General features: G+C 43.0%; 1 protein-coding gene across 2 annotated transcripts in view; it reads left to right on the top strand.

Moving 5' to 3' along the window:
• Positions 1-232: 232 nt before the first annotated feature.
• Positions 233-19,280, top strand: part of LOC112215681 (progressive ankylosis protein homolog) — a 32,047-nt gene continuing 12,999 nt past the window's right edge. Inside the window, exons 1-6 of one of the 2 annotated variants that reach the window (XM_024374921.2) lie at positions 233-856; positions 7,476-7,692; positions 7,949-8,067; positions 9,925-10,008; positions 10,201-10,371; positions 14,683-14,817. In XM_024374921.2, the coding sequence (XP_024230689.1) occupies positions 761-856; positions 7,476-7,692; positions 7,949-8,067; positions 9,925-10,008; positions 10,201-10,371; positions 14,683-14,817 (822 nt within the window). In that variant the 5' untranslated portion in view covers positions 233-760. The remainder of the gene's footprint in view (positions 857-7,475; positions 7,693-7,948; positions 8,068-9,924; positions 10,009-10,200; positions 10,372-14,682; positions 14,818-19,280) is intronic. The other variant, XM_024374920.2, reaches the window with a different exon arrangement.

Raw genomic sequence — 19,280 nt, 5'->3', positions numbered from 1 at the left:
TGGTTAGGCTGTTTTCATGTTAAATAGAGCGTTAGTGACTGTAACTGTGCTGCTGGTAACAATGGTAACAATGTAATTACCCCCCCTTTTACTGACACTGGCCATATTCAGAGGCTGTTTCGCGTTCGTAAATGAATCAGTTATTCTGCGCTCTGAAATCGGCGTAGATAGCCAGAGTGAGTTTGCGCACGCAACTTAAGTATACTGCACTGTTGCAGCTAGAAACATAAGCATTTCGCTGCACCAGCTATATACATCTGCTAAATATGTGTACACGACCATTACAATTTGATTTGTCTACCTATAATTCATGACGTCGAGAGTAGGTGGAGGAAGTTTAAATTTGGTGCCGACCCACGTGTGTGGTTTGGTTTCAGGCAAGGCGGGGATGGCTTGCTGTTGAACGCTCAGAATCGTATGCTACGAGAGCAAAGCTTTCTGGTATTCCCTCATTGTTTTGATACAAGCCGAGGATCTCGCTGGATTCTCTCGGTCAATTTTTTTTAATGCAGCTTGCTGTCATTTTCTCCAACGTTGTCGAGCGATGGAGAAACGCCCATCTGCAATAATTCTTCTGACCTTCGCCTCCTCTGCACACCGAAGCGTATTCCTTGGATCCAGCGATGCGGGGAGCGTTCTGACTTTGATTGTCAGTTGAATTGACATTTATTTAACGTGAAGTGCCTACCTACGATCTATTCTACCGATTTAACGTAATATTTTAAATAATCACGACTGAAGCAGATGCCCCTGGTATACTATGTTGGAATTTCCATCTCTCATTCCATATTGGCCTCTCATCAGCTTTCTGGTGCCTATGGCTATTACCAATGTAGCCATCGACCTCGGTGAACAGGTAGGTCGGCGGCATCAAATTGACATAAGACAGCGATATTTGCATAGGATATGTGCTAGTCGGTAGCCAACATTGGGGGTTGAGGCAAGCGTGACGGATGAACGTCAACAATTAGCTAGATGTCAGGCTCTGTCAAAACACGGTCCGGATAACTTCTATCGCTTGTTTGATTTGACATTAATTAAGCATTCAACGTGGTACAGAATGTTGTATCTATCCATCAGACCACCACTAGTAGTGGCCTACAATTCAAGAATTTGATCAATTCATTACAGGCACGTGTATAATTTAAACGCAGGCAGATGGCGATATTGAGACGGGTCATTTTACCGTCCAAATAAATTATGGAGCCAGCAATACATTTGCATCACTTGTGGACCGGTTCGTACCTGACATATTCAGCTGCATAGGCGTCGATTTCCTCAACTTTATTGAATGGATAGATGGCGGGGAAAATATGCTTACTTTATGAAACACCGTTTTCCACTACCATGCTAGTGACAAAATGCTAATCCCGCCTATACTTTCTTTGGATTGGTGGATACATCTCATTATTTGAATACTTTTTTCAGGTGCCCCGTGAAGTCGTCTAAAAACAAAATTGAAGTAATTAAGCATGTGTAGCAATTACTAGGATTCTGTGCTTTCTCATACAAAAGGGATTGCTTTTGATAAAAACGATTTATCTGCCTTCACAATGAAAACTATACATAACTAAATGCAACATGCAACAATTTCAACGATTTTACTGAGTTACAGTTCATATAAGGAAATCAGTCAATTGAAACAAATTAATTTGGCCCAAATCTAGGGATTTCACATCAATCAGAATGAATTTTTCTCCACAGAAGGGCTTTATTACAGACAAATACTCCTCAGGTTGTAGCGATAGGTGTGGAAGAACTTGACTGGCCTGCACAGGGCCCTGACTGGCCTGCACAGGGCCCTGACTGGCCTGCACAGGGCCCTGACTGGCCTGCACAGGGCCCTGACTGGCCTGCACAGGGCCCTGACTGGCCTGCACAGGGCCCTGACTGGCCTGCACAGGGCCCTGACTGGCCTGCACAGGGCCCTGACTGGCCTGCACAGGGCCCTGACTGGCCTGCACAGGGCCCTGACTGGCCTGCACAGGGCCCTGACCTCAACCCCATTGAACACCCTTGGGATGAATTGGAACGCCGACTGTGAGCCAGGCCTAATTGTCCAACATCAGTGCCCGACCTCACTAATGCTCTTATGACTGAATGGAAGCAAGTCCCTGCAGCATTGTTCCAACATCTAGTGGAAAGCCTTCCCTGAAGAGTGGAGCTGTTATAGGAGCAAAGGGGGACCAACTCCATAGTAATGCCCATGACTTTGGCCATGTGGTGTATGAAGAAATAAAGCTAGAATCTTAAATGTTGTAGGTGCACTGGTGTTCCTAAATTGAAATTCCAGGTCGCACAGCAAAATATTTAGGCGCATATGCTAATAAAATGGTCCCACTGTAGAGCTTTGGTGGCAAATATCAAATAGCCTATTTGATTTTTGAGTTGCGACTGTCAGTGAAAAGTAGAGGCACAACCAGGCATTAGTGCTGTGAATTGCCAGGGACCTCACAATACGATGTTATCACGATACTTAGGTTCCGTTGCGATATGTATTGCTATTCTCAGTATTATTTTGGGAATCGATATTGTGAATTTATTTATTGCGATTCGATTTGCCAAACATATTGCTCACCATGTCTGCCGCAGAGGGACGAGCCATGAGAAAGAGTCCGAAATCTAATTAACTCATTATTTTAAAAGAAAATGGAGAAAAGGCTATGGAGTTTTGGTGCCAGTACAGCAAACTAGCGCAATTTAAAAAATCAAATCAAATGAAAATAAAAATTGTCAAAATGATACGATAGTCAAAAATAATGTCCCGCGATGTAACTATTGATCCCCCATCACTACCAGGCATATTGCAATATTTCAAAACCTAATTGCTGGAAAACAGTTTGGAAAGCAAATAGTTACTTCTGTAAAGAGAAGACCATGAAAATACTAATATCTGTTATCATATCATAGTTCTCAACTAAATTTAGCTAACAGAATAGCCCATCTTAATGGCACCAGTGGAGAGAATTGGCTGAGTGTGTGCATATTCACTCTTTATCATTGTTGGGTCAGTGCCTGTTGAAAGTTTGATTTTGGACAACAATTTCCTCCTCCAGATTAGATGGATGTCATATTGTATTTGTGTCTCCCCTTCTTGACTTAACACATCTGAGTGTCGCTGCACAGGTCTCTCCAGAGATGTTCGATCGGGTTCTAGTCCGGGCTCTGGCTGGGCCACTCAAGGACATTCAGAGATTTGTCCGGAAGCCATTCCTGCATTGTCTTGGCTGTGTGCTTAGGGTCGTTGTCCTGTTGGAAGGTGAACCTTCGCCCCAGTTGGAGGTCCAGAGCGCTCCGGAGCATGTTTTCATCAAGGATCTCTCTGTACTTTGCTCTGTTAATCTATCCACCGATCCTGAGTCCCTGCCATTGGAAAAACATCCCCACAGCATGATGCTGCCACCACCATACTTCACCATAGGGATGATGCTAGATTTCCTCAGGACTTGGCATTCAGGCCAAAGAGTTCAATCTTGTTTCTCATGGTCTGAGAGTCCTTCAGATGCCTTTTGGGAAACTCCAAGCTGACTCGTGTGCCTTTTACTGAGGAGTGGCTTCTGTCTGGCCACTCTACCGTAAAGGCCTGATTGGTGGAGTGCTGCAGAGATGCTTGTCCTTCTGGAAGGTTCTCCTATCTCCACATAGGAGCTCTGTCAGAGTGACCATCGGGTTCTTGGTCACCTCCCTGACCAAGGCCCCTCTCCCCTCGATTGCTCAGTTTGGCCGGGCTGCCAGCTCTAGGAAGAGTCTTGGTGGTTCCATTTAAGAATGATGGAGGCCACTGTTCTTGGGGACCTTCAGTGCTGCAGACATTTTTTGGTACCCTTCCCCAGATCTGTGCCTCGACACAATCCTGTTTCGGAGCTCTACGGAAAATTCCTTCAACCTCATTGCTTAGTTTTTGCTCTGACATGCACTGTCAACTGTGGGACCTTTATATAGACAGGTGTGTGCCTTTCCAAATCATGTCCAATCAATTGAATTTACCCCAGGTGGACTCCAATCATCCTTAATGTTTTTACAACTTGATCAATGGAAACAGGATGCACCAGAGCTCAATTTCGAGTCTCATATCAAAGGGTCTGAATACTTTTTTAAATATGGTATTTGTTTTTATTTTTAGTAAATTGGCAATCTGTTTTTGTCATTATGTGGTACTGTGTATAGATTGATTACATTTTTTTTATTTAAATCAATTTTAGAATTTAGCTGTAACGTAAGAAAATGTGGAAAAGGTTAAGGGGTCTGAGTACTTTATGAATGCATGGTATATGCATAATCTATAAAGACATTACCTTTATGAATTATAAAGCCAACTGACTGATTATCTCATAGAACAATACGTAGAAGATATCTTAAGCGTCTGTTAAACTCTGACCTTATTTTTGGCGTTTATCCCAAAACCCTATTCTTTTCTCATTCTTTTTCACAAATAGGGATAGCTTAACAAACCATAGGTAACTAATTTCTGGGTTTTAGGACTTCAAACTGGCAAGCTCCACTGTGATATCTAGAACAGTGAATGTAAACTAAAAAGCCCTTGCATGGATCTAGGACAGTGAGCAACAGATGTCCACTATAACATGGAAAGAAGAGTAGCTTTTTGTTGAATGAGTGGTGACTGATTTGACTTATTAGTAGATGTATTGATCTACTTGTGCATCTTTGTGGTTTTGAGAAGGCCATAAGGCACACAGAACTAAAGCCCAGTTCAGTGGAGATCTTATGAATATCATAGCCTCACACCAGTGACCCACAGCAGTCCCAGTCATATGACAGATGACAGGCCTACTCATACTAGCTGGTATTCTTGCCTAGTCCTAGTGGGCAGTAGGAGTCCAAGCGTGCGTCTCAGAAGAGGTTAGGATTATGCATGCGTAATGGCCGTGTGAGCAGCTATGAATCGTACCAAGCTCCCTTCTATGGAAAGTGGCAGCTGCGGATGCTCTCTGGAGGCAAAGCTAAATGGAAATAATGTCTAATTCTCCTGAATGACTGATTCAGTTTTTCAGGATCAGGACAGGGTATAAAGTGTTTTTAGCATAGAAATAGAATGAGTTGAATGGGCTTTGAGTTTGGAACCTGGTACACTCGCAATGACTGCCTGGTAATGTAGAACATTAATTAAAATTATGCTAACTTAAGTTGCTCATGGAATGTATTGTCAATTTAAGTTTATTAAACTAATCACGGAACAGATTGATAGGTACACATCCTGCTTTTACATCCTGCTTTGCTACTATGGGTACATTTGACATTTCTGCCAGTCCACCCATTGTCATCATTATCTTTAATGGGGACACCTGTTCTATTCTTTCTATTTCTATGGGGTTTTACATATTTCCACATGCATCCATTATGTATAGGCACATGTATATTGTCTCCTATGCAGATTTTGTTACAATATTTCAGAAAAATTTAACTGGTAAAGGTTAATTTTGCAATATAGTTATCACAGCAAAAAAAGAAACGTCTCACGTCTCACTGTCAAATGTGTTTCTTTTCAGCAAGCTTAGCATGTGTAAATATTTGTATGAACATAAGATTCAACAACTGAGACATTAACTGAACAAGTTCCACAGACGTGACTAACAGAAGTGGAATAATGTGTCCCTGAACAAACGGGGGTCAAAATCAAAAGTAAGTCTGTATCTGGTGTGGCCACCAGCTGCATTTAAGTACTGCAGTGCATCTCCTCATGGACTGCACCAGATTTGCCAGTTCTTGCTGTGAGATGTTATCCCATTCTTCCACCAAGGCACCTGCAAGTTCCCGGACATTTCTGGGGGGAATGGCTCTAGCCCTCACCCTCCAATCCAACATGTCCCAGACGTGCTCAATGGGATTGAGTTCCGGGCTCTTCGCTGGCAATGGCAGAACACTAGAAATCACGCACAGAACGAGCATTATGGCTGGTGGTATTGTCATGCTGGAGGGTCATGTCAGGATGAGCCTGCAGGAAGAGTACCACATGAGGGAGGAGGATGTCTTCCCTGTAATGCACAGCGTTGAGATTGCCTGCAATGACAACAAGCTCAGTCCGATGATGCTGTGACACACCACCCCAGACCATGACGGATTCTCCACCTCCAAATCGATCCCGCTCCAGAGTACAGGCCTCGGTGTAATGCTCATTCCTTCGATGATAAATGCGAATCCGACCATCACCCCTGGTGAGACAAAACCGCAACTCATCAGTGAAGCGCACTTTTTGTCAGTCCTGTATGGTCCAGCAACAGTGGGTTTGTGGAGTTTTACAAATTATCTTTGAAAGACAGGGTCCTGAAAAAGGTGCGTGTGTGAGCGAGTTATAAGTTTATTGTATAAAATGGTAGGCTACAGTAGCCTGCAATGGCATTGCAATTAACAGCCTACTTGATGGCCAACAGATGCAAATGTATCATTCTTTACGTTTTAATGTCAGTTTCATTGTGGAATTTTTCCCCATAACAGAAGCACACGAGGGAGTTCGATAAATTCCGTTTCAAATTTCCACTCGCGCAACCCTTGTTTAATGACGTTTCCCAAAGGAAAAGTAAACATTTGAATGCAGTTTACTTTAAAACACCTCAGAGTGAATTGTCTAAAGCACTCTAGTGCACCTGAAGTCGTCTTCCAGTGCTTTGTCGCCATTACAGTGCTGAAATAGCAGCTGCATCTTCTGATTTACATGGACAAGATGGACCTGATCAGCAATGATACTCTGAAACACTTTGTGAATACAGCCCTAGATCTTCCCTAAATGTGAGTTATGTGAGTACGTGGCTGCCAGGGGAAGAGGGCCAGGAGAGGAGTGTCCTGCAGGTGTGTGTGGTGGCCTGGCCAGTCATTTGTGGTTAATCTCTGTAGCCTCAGGCCTTTGGCTCTTAATCTGAATCTCTCACCCAGCTCGCTACCTCTTCATTGTCACTGTTGAATGATCCCCCTTTCCATGCCACCACAGACAATAGCAACACCAGTAGCCTCAGCACCACTCATTCTGAAAGGACACCTCTTCAGAAATGATCTACGATGCTCAGAATACCAATGGTTAACGAGGGAGCTAGGATGTATCAGGTAGCTAGCCATTTACTGTCACAGCAGTTCATCAATAGGTCAATAAACACTAACATAGTCACAACAATATTATAATCTTAAATCTAAAATAGAAATGGAGAAATGTCACTATCTTGGCGTTTTTAATAGAGGCATTAACATGTGGGAAAATATCCAGGCTGCATCACATCTGGCCGTGATTGGGAGTCCCATAGGCAGGCGCACAATTGGCCCAGCGTTGGCCGGGTTAGGCCGTCATTGTTAATACGAATTTGTTCAATTGACCAAAGTTACCTCGCTAACTCCTCAAACCTGATTTGTAGTATACCCCTCAGGCTAATGCATACTGGTATGAATGATGGTTGTATGATGCTGAACCTTGGGGCTAATACGTTCTCACTCTTTCCCACCCATTCCCTTGGCCTTTTGGTCCTTGGCAGGCTCTAAACCGGGGTTTAGCAGGCTTTAAAGAGGATGCGGTTGAGATGCTTGCCAGCTATGGGCTGGCCTATTCGCTAATGAAGTTCTTTACTGGGCCCATGAGTGATTTCAAGAACGTGGGCCTGGTGTTTGTCAACAGCAAGAGGGACCGGGGCTGTGCTGTGCTGTGCATGGCGGTAGCAGGCTCTATGGCATTCATCATTCATGTTCTCATCGGTGAGGATTAAACATGGTTGTTTTGTCCCAAACCATGACATTTAACTAACTACTAGTATTTATTCTTATTCATTCCAAGTGATTTTAAATCCAGTGATATGTCAGTTGTAAACTGCTTTTAAGTTCAGCTTTTCTGTTTTATTTTTTAAATGAAGAGGCCAACCCACTAGTATTTTATCATCTCAAAAGTTTAAAATCGAGTTAGTGGTGCCATCTCCTCAGTCCTTACAGTATTCTGCTTCTCTCCCCTCTCTAGCCCAGACAGACCTAGGCTACTACATTATCAATAAGCTGCATCATGTGGACGACTCCGTGGGCAACAAGACCAGGAGGGCTTTCCTCTACCTGGCAACTTTCCCACTGCTGGACGCCATGGTGAGTACCGAGGAGAGTATACAGCTTGATTTCAGGGTCTGCGTCCCAAATATCACCCTATTCACTATATACAGTGTATTCGTTAAGTATTCAGACCCCTTCCCTTTTTCCACATTTTGTTACGTTACAGCCGTATTGTAATATTGATTGAATAAATCTTTTTCCTCATCAATCTACAGACAATACCGCATAATGACCCCCAAAACACTGTAATACCTTATTTACAGAAGTATTCAGACCCTTTGCTATGAGACTCGAAATTGAGCTCGGGTGCATCCTGTTTCCATTGATCATTGATTGGACATGATTTGGAAAGGCACACACCTGTCTATATAAGGTCGCACAGTTGACAGTGGATGCCAAAGCAAAAACCAAGCCATGAGGTCAAAGGAATTGTCCGTAGAGCTCAGACAGGATTGTGTCGATCACAGATCTGGAGAAGGGTACCGAAAAATGTCTGCAGCATTGAAGGTCCCCAAGAACAGTGGCCTCATCATTCTTAAATGGAAGAATTTTGGAATCACCAAGACTCTTCCTAGAGCTGGCACCCCGGCCAAACTGAGCCTTCGGGGAAGAAGGGCCTTGGTCAGGGAGGTGACCCGATGATGGTAACTCTGACAGAGCTCTAGAGTTCCTCTGTTGAGATGGGAGAACCTTCCAGAAGGACAACCATCTCTGCAGCACTCCACCAATCAGGCCTTTAAGGTAGTGTGACCAGACGGAAGCCACGCCTCAGTAAAAAGCACATGACATCCCGCTTGGAGTTTGCCAAAAGGCACCTAAAGGACTCAGACCATGAAAAACAAGATTCTCTGGTCTCATGTAACCAGGATTGAACTCTTTGGCCTGAATGCCAAGTGACACACCTGGAGGAATCCTGGCACTATCCCTACGGTGAGGCATGGTGGTGGCAGCATCATGCTGTGGGGATGTTTTTTTAGTGGCAGGGACTGGGAGACTAGTCAGGATCAAGGGACAAATGAACGGAAAAGAGTACAGAGATCCTTGACGAAAACCTGCTAGACTAGGGTGAAGGTTCACCATCCAACAGGACAACAACGCTAAGCACACAGCCCAGACAATGCAGGAGTGGCTTCGGGACAAGTCTCTGAATGTCCTTGAGTGGCCCAGCCAGTGCCCGGACTTGAACCCAATCAAACATCTCTGGAGGGACCTGAAAGTATCTGTGCAGCGATGTTCCCCATCCAACCTGACAGGGCTTGAGAGGATCTGCAGAGAAGAATGGGAGGAACTCCCCAAATACAGGTGTGCCAAGCTTGTAGTTTCATACCCAAGACGACTCGAGGCTGTAATCTCTGCCAAAGGTCCTTCTACAAAGTACTGAGCAAAGGGTCTGAATACTTAAGTAAATGTGAGATTTGCTATTTTTGTCATTATGGGGGTATTGAGTAGGGGGAAAAAAACAATTTAATCCATTTTAGATTAAGGTTGAAAATGTGGAAAAGTGAAGGGGTCTGAATACTTTCCAAATGCACGGTAGTGCACTACTTTGAACCAGATCCCTATGGGCCATGTTCAAAAGTAGTGCGTTATGTGGTGAATAGGGTGCCATTTAGGATGCAGACCAGCTCTTTCATGAACCAAAGCATGGCTAGCCAGAGAGCCATAATCATGGCAGAAAGAAGCTTAACACCTCAAATGTATGTATAATCGCCTTGACATCATGCTGATCTTAAAACGTACGCACTCCTGTCCCTGTATTTCAACTACCGCATATTGACGTATTCAATGTGAGCCTTTGGGTTGCTTTTTATTTTTACAGAAAATAACTTGGTATGCTAAAATTATTGGGTGGAGAAGCAACAATTGTCTCCTTGTTCATTTTTGTTTTTTTAGTCTTGGATACATGCTGGAATCCTCCTCAAGCACAAATACAGTGTCATTGTAGGCTCTGCCTCCATCTCTGATGTCATCACCCAGGTACTCAACAGATTGCTTCCTTGTTGTTCACTAATCCCCATTACAGTGAAGATGGGTTCTTGTAGCCAAAACAAAAATGCAATTCCCCTCAAAAGTGGACTTGGCAGTATGCCCTGCTCTGATAAGTTGTGAGTGTGATGTGGTCCTAATGGAGTGTTTCTGACTGTGGCCCCCCCCCCCTCTCTGTGGCAGATTGTGTTTGTGTCCGTCCTGATGCATAGTAACCTGCCGTGTGTGGAGCCCCTTCTCATCCCCATCCTCGCCCTGTACATGGGAGCCCTGGTGCGCTTCGTCATCGTGGGCCTGGGCTACTACTACAACATTCACGACAACATCCCGGACTCCAGTGGCGTTGACGTAGGGGTACGCTGTTTCCTTCGTCACCCAACTGGGACCTTTTTTAAGAGTTCAACGTGTTGTTTATTTAACACTAGAACCGCTGGACCTTTCAGGCGATAAGTATCCGCTGCAGCAGTGGTTCCCAAACGGGGTCGCAGCCGAGACGTTTGTGGTGCATTGCATGAAAATACATTTGAGGGAATGGGAAAGAAATGCTTTCAGTGTACGCTTAATGACTAAAACCAAATAGAATGTTTATTGGAAAAAAACTGCACCTATATATTTTTTAATAGCCTATAATCTTTTAGAACCTATAGTGAGCAAAATAAAAGCTAGACAATCAGGGGTCCATTTGATTTTGCTATGTTTGAGCATAAGAACACCACTTTTTCCATGTCAAAATGCGTAGAATTGTAGGAAATTAGCTTAGAAACTGCTAAATTGGTGGCCGTGACTCAGTCTTTGTAAGAAAATCTTAGAGACCCTTTTGGCCGCAGAGACAAAATGTTGTTTTAAAGCTTAATTCCCTGCAATTGTACACATTTTGACATGGGGCGGAGAGACATTTAAAACAAATTAAAGCTAGTTTCCTATAATTCTACACATTGTCATGGGACTGAGAAAAAATGGTGGTTTAAAACCTAAATTTCCTGCAATTCTACACATTTTACCATGGTTTATGCCGTGTTCTTAAAACCTGTTGTGACTAGGGGACAGTATTTTCATTTTTGGAAAAATAACGTTCCCGTAGTAAATGGGATATTTTGTCAGGAAAAGATGCTAGAATATGCATATAATTGACAGTTTAGGATAGAAAACACTCTAAAGTTTCCAAAACTGTAAAAATATTGTCTGAGTATAACAGAACTGATGTTGCAGGTGAAAGCCTGAGAAAAATCCAATCCGGAAGTACCCCATGTTTTGAAAGCGCTGCGTTCCAATGAGTCCATATTGAGCAGTGAATGGGCTATCAACCAGATTACTCTTTCTCCGTATTCCCGAAGGTGTCTACAGCATTGTGACGTAGTTTTACGCATTTATGTTGAAGAATACCCGTAAGCGGCTACATTGCGCAAGTGGTCACCTGATGCTGCCAGAGAGATTCTCACGTAAAATACAGAGCAGAGGTAGCCATTACTCCAATCGGTCCTAATGAAAAACTAATTGTCCCGATGGATATATTATCAAATAGATATTTGAAAAACACCTTGAGGATTGATTATAAACAACGTTTGCCATGTTTCTGTCGATATTATGGAGCTAATTTGGAATATTTTTCGCCATTTTCGTGACTGCAATTTCCGGGCGATTTCTCAGCCAAACCTGAAGAACAAACGGAGCTATTTCGCCTACAAAAATAATATTTTGGGAAAAAAGGAACATTTGCTATCTAACTGGGAGTCTCGTGAGTGAAAACATCTGAAGCTCATCAAAGGTAAACTATTTAATTTGATTGCTTTTCTGATTTCCATGACCAAGTTACCTGCTGCTAGCTGGACAAAATGCTATACTAGGCTATCGATAAACTTACACAAATGCTTGTCTAGCTTTGGCTGTAAAGCATATTTTGAAAATCTGAGATGACAGGGTGATTAACAAAAGGCTAAGCTGTGTCTCAATATATTTCATTTGTGATTTTCATGAATAGGAATATTTTCTAGGGATATTTATGTCCGTTGCGTTATGCTAATTAGTGTCAGGCGATGATTACGCTCCCGCATGCGGGATGGGGAGTCACTAGAGGGTTCTTAAGCTGAGTGACTCAAACATTATACCATTATCAATTGGGCAATGCCGTGAAATGTTTTTTAATTTCAGATTCTCCCTCACTGTCTAGTTTTTATTTTATATACAGCTCCATTATCTTTTCTACATAGTTTATATCTGTTTTTTTACTGGAAACTTTTTACCATCACGAAAACATTTTTTTTTAAACTAATTAATATACGTTTTTTTTAAATTGAGTGGCTGCAATGATTTAGGCCAGGGGTGCCAAACACATTCCATGGAGGACCTAGTGTCAGGTTTGTCCTTTCAATTAAGTCATAAACAATCCAGGTGTGGGTTCCTTGCTAACTAGTGACCTTAATTCATCCAAATACAAGGGAGGAGAGAACCTGCATCCTCTCGGCCCTCTGTGGAATGAGTTTGACACCTGTGGTTTAGGAGAAAGACTGCATCAATATTCTAACAGTCAAAAAAAAAAATTCCATATATGCTATCGGAATAATAATAATCTGGGTGTGTCCTTAGGTAACATTATTATACGAAAAAAACATATTTCAAATAATATAATAGCATTTCATTTGTTTTTACTGTAGGCTATATATGGAAACCATTAAAACCACCACAGAAATTTAGTTTTGGCAGGTCTTAAACATTGGAAATAAGAAAATGTATTTCATAAGAACATATTTTAAGTTGCATTACGTTAGTACTTTACTTAGTAGCCTGAGCAATGATCCCTTGAGTGCTCATGTGCTGAACGCATGGACAGCGTGGTTATCCTTGGAAAAAGTTATATTTTGAAATAGAGCTCATCTCTTGAATTTTTTGTTATTTGACAAAGGTCAGTGTCTTAGAAGCAGCAGAATCTGCTGTTTTCTGACACTATATATCAAAATGTCGTACCTACATGTGACTCTGGAGGAGAATTTGAAAAAGTGGTGCCCCTTTCCCTGCTTCTGTCAATGACAAGCTGCATCCACCCCTTCATGTACAATTGGACAATTAAGTGATAATACCCGAGAAGCCAGTGTTGGAGAATATATTGGCACGGGTGTTTTTATATCCTCTAACACCTGTGCCAATATCCTCTGAACACCTGCTTCGAGGGCATTATTACTTTTAATAATATGGATGGGAGTCGGTCATTTGTTCTAAATGTTCCGTTGCCATGATGGCTGGCAACGTTTTTATCCCTTGCTTGCTAATAAGCTAGCCAATTTTGGCTAACACAATCATGTCAAACAGTGCAACAAGAATAACAGCAAAGTAGCTGCATTTACATTTGTTTAAGCTGTTTTTGGGGGGATACATCCATAACAATGAGTTAATGATGTGTGATTTTTTTTTGGGGGGCCTGGGGTAGAACATTTTGTTCTCGCGCCAGGCCACTGTTCAGAAGAGCTAGCCATCTACACTGCTAACACAATGACTTCAAACTGAAGCTGAAAACATTTAGTGTTTTTCTATTGACATTTATTTGTATATATCCATACAAATGATGCTGATTCATGATTTCGACTAGCTGAGAAAAGCTGCCAGCCTGTCTGTCTCGTCCTGACACGTTCATTAGCATAGGACAGCTGGAGATCGAATTTCAATATTGAAACAATGTTGCAAATGTAGGAGAGACGGCCAGCAAAGTTATTACAAATCTCTGCTGTTGAAAACCAAAATACTAGTCTTAAAGAAATGGGACATAATGTCTAGTTGCTTTTTATTAAAGTGTATATCTAGAATATAAATTGCCTGGCTGAGCTGAGACTAGATTGCGCAGTCAGGTGAAACCATAAATAAGTATTTCAACGTCATAGATTTAGCCGGTGGTAACTTGTGGAATAGACACCGTCTGAATGCGGTTTTAACCAATCAGTATCCAGGATTAAACCCACCTGTTGTATAATTAAGCAATAAGGCACACGGGGGTCTGGTATAAGGGCTCTTCTTAGGCATCGCGGTGTACCTGGACATAGCCCTATACCGAAAACCCCCAAGGTGCCTTATTGCTATTATAAACTGGTTATCACCGTAATTAGAGCAATAAAAATAAATGTTTCGTCATACCCTTGGTATACGGTCTGGAATACCACAGCTGTCTGCCAATCAGCATTCAGGGCTCTAACCACGCAGTTTATAATTGATAATATTGTCACCCATCAGACTTTTTTGGTTACTACATGATTCCATGTGTTATTTCATAGTTTTGATATATTCACTATTATCCTATATTGTAGAAAATAAACACTTGAATGAGTAGGTGTGTCCAAACTTTTGACTGGTACTATATATGTAGGAAAAGTCAGGTAAGGAGCAGGATGTGGCTTATTTGTTTTTTTCTTTACATTTACAAAATCAAACATCGGTTGCCGTTGTCCTATGGCGGTTCTATTGTTAATCTTGGTCTTCTAAAACTGGCTTTGATGTACTTGAAGACTACCTAGATAGTAGCCCATGTCCCAAAATTAACCAGGACAATTAGGTCAATGGCCCTTATTTTATCTCGTAATCAATACTACTGCTCTCATGTATGGCAAGGAGCTACAGCTAAAACTCTAAGGCACCCAGATTGAACTTATCCTTGTTTCCCCCTCTCATTTTGCTTCTTTGCAGGGAGATGTCACCATCGGGAAGATGTTGAGCTTCTGGTGGCCTCTGGCCCTCATCCTGGCTACCCAGCGGATCAGCAGGCCCATCGTCAACCTCTTCGTGTCCCGGGACCTCCATGGCAGCAGCGTAGCTACTGAGGTGAGTTTGAAGCCTACTCAGTACACTCCCCAATAATATCCCATTTAGTTCAGTCCCACTCACTGTAATTGGGAAGCTGCCAACCGCAATGGCCTTTACCTGAGGGGTATACTACAAATCAAGCTAGATCTACTCTGGGTTTACTAAAGCTAACCAGCTTCTGTTAGCTTCGCATTCCAGCTCAGGCTTGATCTGTACTACGACAGTGGATATTGCTTGTCTGCCTGATGCTAATTCTAGCAGGCCTGTGTACATGTCGCACATGGCTAGTCGAACACTGAACTCTTCATTGAGACAATGCATGAAAAGTGGGCAAGTCAATGCCACTTTTTCATTTGTACCAAAATCAAAATGAAGGAAAAGTTTGCCTGAGGCACTTGTCCAGGACCTCTATATCAGGTGGTGTCAGAGGAAGGCCCCAACAATTGTCAGACTCCAGCTACCCGAGCCATAGACTGTTCAAATCAAATTGGATTTTTCACTTGATTTGTAAACAACAGATGTAGACTAACTGTGAAATGCTTACTTATGGGTCCTTCCCAACAATAGAGAGAGAGAATTTTGAAATAATAGAAAAAGTTAACTATAACTTTGCTATATAAAGGGCTACCAGTACTGACTCGATGTGCAGGGGTACGAGGTAATTAAGGTAGTTATTTTTGTATGTGGACACCCCTTCAAATTAGTGGATTCGGCTATTTCAGCCACACCCGTTACTGACAGGTGTATAACATTTAGCACACACCCATGCAATATCCATACTGTTTTGTTACTGACAAATATAGGCAGTAGAGAGTACAGAAGAGCTCAGTGACGTTCAATGTGGCACTGTCATAGGATGCCACCTTTCCAACAATTCAGTTCATCAAATGTCTGCCCCGTTAGAGCTGCCCCGGTCAACTGTAAGTGCTGTTATTGTGAAGTGGAAACGTCTAGGAGCAACAACGGCTCAGCTGCGAAATGGTATTTCAAACAAGCTCACAGAACGGTACCGCCGATTGCTGTAGCACGTAAAAATTGTCTGTCCTCGGTTGCAACACTCACTACCGAGTTCCAAACTGCCTCTGGAAGCAAAGTCAGCACAAGAACTGTTTGTCGGGAGTTTCATGAAATGGGTTTCCATGGCCGAGTAGCTGCACACAAGCGTAAGTTCACTATGTGCAATGCCAAGCATCGGCTGGAGTGGTGTAAAGCTCGCCGCCATTGGACTCTGGAGCAGTGGAAACATGTTCTCTGGAGTGATGAATCACACTTCACCATCTGGCAGTCCGACATACAAATATGGGTTTTGTGGATGCCAGGAGAACTCTACATGCCCCAAGGCAGTGACAACTGTAACGTTTGGTGGAGGGATAATGGTCTGGGGCTGTTAGTCATGGTTCGGGCTAGGCCCCTTCGTTCCAGTGACGTGAAGTCTAAATGCCCAGCATACAATGACATTCTAGATGATTCTGTGCTTCCAACGCTGTGGCAACAGTTTGGGGAAAGCCCTTTCCTGTTTCTGCAGGACAATGCCCCGTACACAAAGTGAGGTCCATGCAGAAATGGTTTGTAGAGATCGGTGTGGAAGAACTTGACTGGCCTGCACAGAGCCCTGACCTCAACCCCATTTGAGCACCTTTGGGATGAATTGGAACGCAGACTGCGAGCCAGGCCTAATTGCCCAACATCAGTGCCCGACCTCACTAATGCTCTTGTGGCTGAATGAAAGCAGGTCCTTGCAGGAATGTTCCAACATCTAATGGAAAGCCTTCCCTGAAGAGTGGAGCTGTTATAGCAGCAAATGGGGGACCAACGGCATATTAATGCCCATGATTTTGAAATGAGATATTAGACAAGCAGGCGTCCACATGCTTCTGGTCATGTAGTGTATGTACATATAACTAGGAATAAAGTGATTGATTAATAAACAGTAGCAGCAGCATATGTGATGAGTCAAAAGGGTGAATGCAGATAGTCTGTGTAGCTACTTGGTTAACTATTTAATTAACTATTTAGCAGTCTTATGGCTTGGGGGTAGATGCTGTTCAGGTTCCAGACTTGGTACATTAGTACTGCTTGCCGTGTGGTAGCAGAGAGAACAGTATATGTCTTGGGCCTTCCTCTGACACTGCCTGGTATAGAGGTCCTGGAGGGCAAGGAGCTCGGCCCCAGTGATGTACTGGGCCGTACGCACTACCCTCTGTAGAGCCTTGCGGTCGGATGACAAGTAAGTTGCTATACCAAGCGGTGATGCAGCCAGTCAAGATGCTCTCAACGGTAGAGCTATAGAACTTCTTGGGGTCAAAGGGCCCATGCCAAATCTTTTCAGCCTCCTGACAGGGAAGGGGCATTCACGTGCTGTCTTCATGATCGTTTTGGTGTGTGTGGACCATGATAGATCCTTAGTGATGTGGACACAGAGGAACTTGAAGCTCTCCACCTGCTCCACTACAGCCTGTTGATGTGAATTGGGGCATGCTCGGCCCTTTGTTTCCTGTAGTCCACGATCAGATCATTTGTCTTGCTGTTCTCTCTGCTACCGCATGTCAAGTGGTACCAGTGCACCAAATCTGGAACTAATAGGACCCTGAACAGCTTCTACCCCGAAGCAATAACAAGACAGCCAAGTAGTAATGAATGGCTAGCTGGGCTACATGCATTGACCCTTTAATTTATTTGTATTAACTCTCTTGCTTTGACTCTACTCACACATCCTTACACCCCAACACACACATACAGTACACTGGCACACATGCATACTGATGCCACACACACTTGCACACACGACATACTCTGCTCTACTGCTCACATAAGCTGCTGCTACAGCGGTCTATTATATCCTGTTGCCTAGTTACTTTACCCCTACCCTTGACTTATTCCACAATTTGTTGGTAAAACCTGAATTAATTTTTTAAAATTAAATATATTTCTATTTTCTCACCCATCTACACACAATACCCCATAATGACAAAGTGAAAACATGTTTTTAGACATTTTTGCAAGTTTAATGTTCACACCCCTGAGTCAATGCATGTTAGAATCACCTTTGGCAGCAATTACAGCTGTGAGTGTTTCTGGGTATGTCTTTAAGAGCTTTGCACATTATTATTTTAAAAAGTTGGTTTATCAAATCCAGTGTATATTTGGCCTTCTGTTTTAGACTGTCCTGCTGAAAGGAACAGTTGTCTCCCAATGTCTGTTTGAAAGCAGACACAACCAGGTTTTCCTTTAGGATTTTGCCTGTGAATACTTTAAGGCACTCTATGTACTGTGCCTTCGGAAAGTATTCAGACCCCTTGACTTTTAACACATTTTGTTATGTTACAGCCTTATTCTAAAATTGATTTTTTTTTTAATTAGAAAAATCCTGAGCAATCTACACACACTACCCCATAATAACAAAGCAAAAGCACCTTTTTTGAGTATTTTTGCAAATGTATAAAAAGTTAAGCCTTTTATTTAACTAGGCAAGTCAGTGAAAGAACAAGTTCTTATTTACAATGACGGCCTACCAAAAGGTCTCCTGTGGGGAGGGGGGCCTGGGATTAAACATAAATAAAGGACAAAACGCACTTCACAACAAGAGAGACAACACTTCATAAAGAGAGGCCTAAGACAACAACATAGCAAGGCAGCAACACATGACAACACAGCATGGTAGCAACACAAAACATGGTACACACATTATTGGGCACAGACAACAGCACAAAGGGCAAGAAGGTAGAGACAACAATACATCACACAAAGCAGCCACAACTGTCAGTAAGCGTGTCCATGATTGAGTCTTTGAATGAAGATTGAGAACTGTCCAGTTTGAGTGTTTGTTGCAGCTCGTTCCAGTCGTTAGCTGCAGCGAACTGAAAAGAGGAGCGACCCAGGGATGTGTGTGCTTTATGGATCCTTTAACAAAATGTGACTGGCAGAATTGGTGCTGTATGGGGAGAATGAGAGCTGCAGTAGATATCTCAGATAGGGGGGCATGAGGCCTAAGAGGGTTTTATAAATAAGCATCAACCAGTGGGTCTTGCAACGGGTTTACAGAGATGACCAGTTTACAGAGAAGTATAGATTGCAATGATGTGTCCTATAGGGAGAATCGTGGAACCACCAAGACTTCCTAGAGCTGGCCGCCCGGCCAAACTGAGCAATCGGGGGAGAAAGGCCTTGGTCAGGGAGGTGACCAAGAACCTAATGGTCACTCTGACAGAGCTCTAGAGTTCCTCTGTGGAGATGGGAGAACCTTCCTAAAGGAAAACCATCTCTGCAGCACTCTACCAATCAGGCCTTTATGGTAGAGTGGCCAGACTGAAGGCACTCCTCAGTAAAAAGGCACATGACAGCCGGCTTGGAGTTTGCCAAAAGGCACCTAAAGACTCTGATTATCTGGTCTGATCAAAGCCAACATGGAAATCTTTGGCCTGAATGCCAAACGTCACGTCTGGAGGAAACATGGCACCAAAATAGCTGTGCAGCGACGCTCC

The sequence above is a fragment of the Oncorhynchus tshawytscha genome, linkage group LG16 (genome assembly GCF_018296145.1).
Source record: "Oncorhynchus tshawytscha isolate Ot180627B linkage group LG16, Otsh_v2.0, whole genome shotgun sequence".
Classification (NCBI taxonomy): domain Eukaryota; kingdom Metazoa; phylum Chordata; class Actinopteri; order Salmoniformes; family Salmonidae; genus Oncorhynchus; species Oncorhynchus tshawytscha.
The sequence above is the reverse complement of the archived record's forward strand: the minus strand, read 5'-3'. Positions and strand labels throughout refer to the sequence as shown.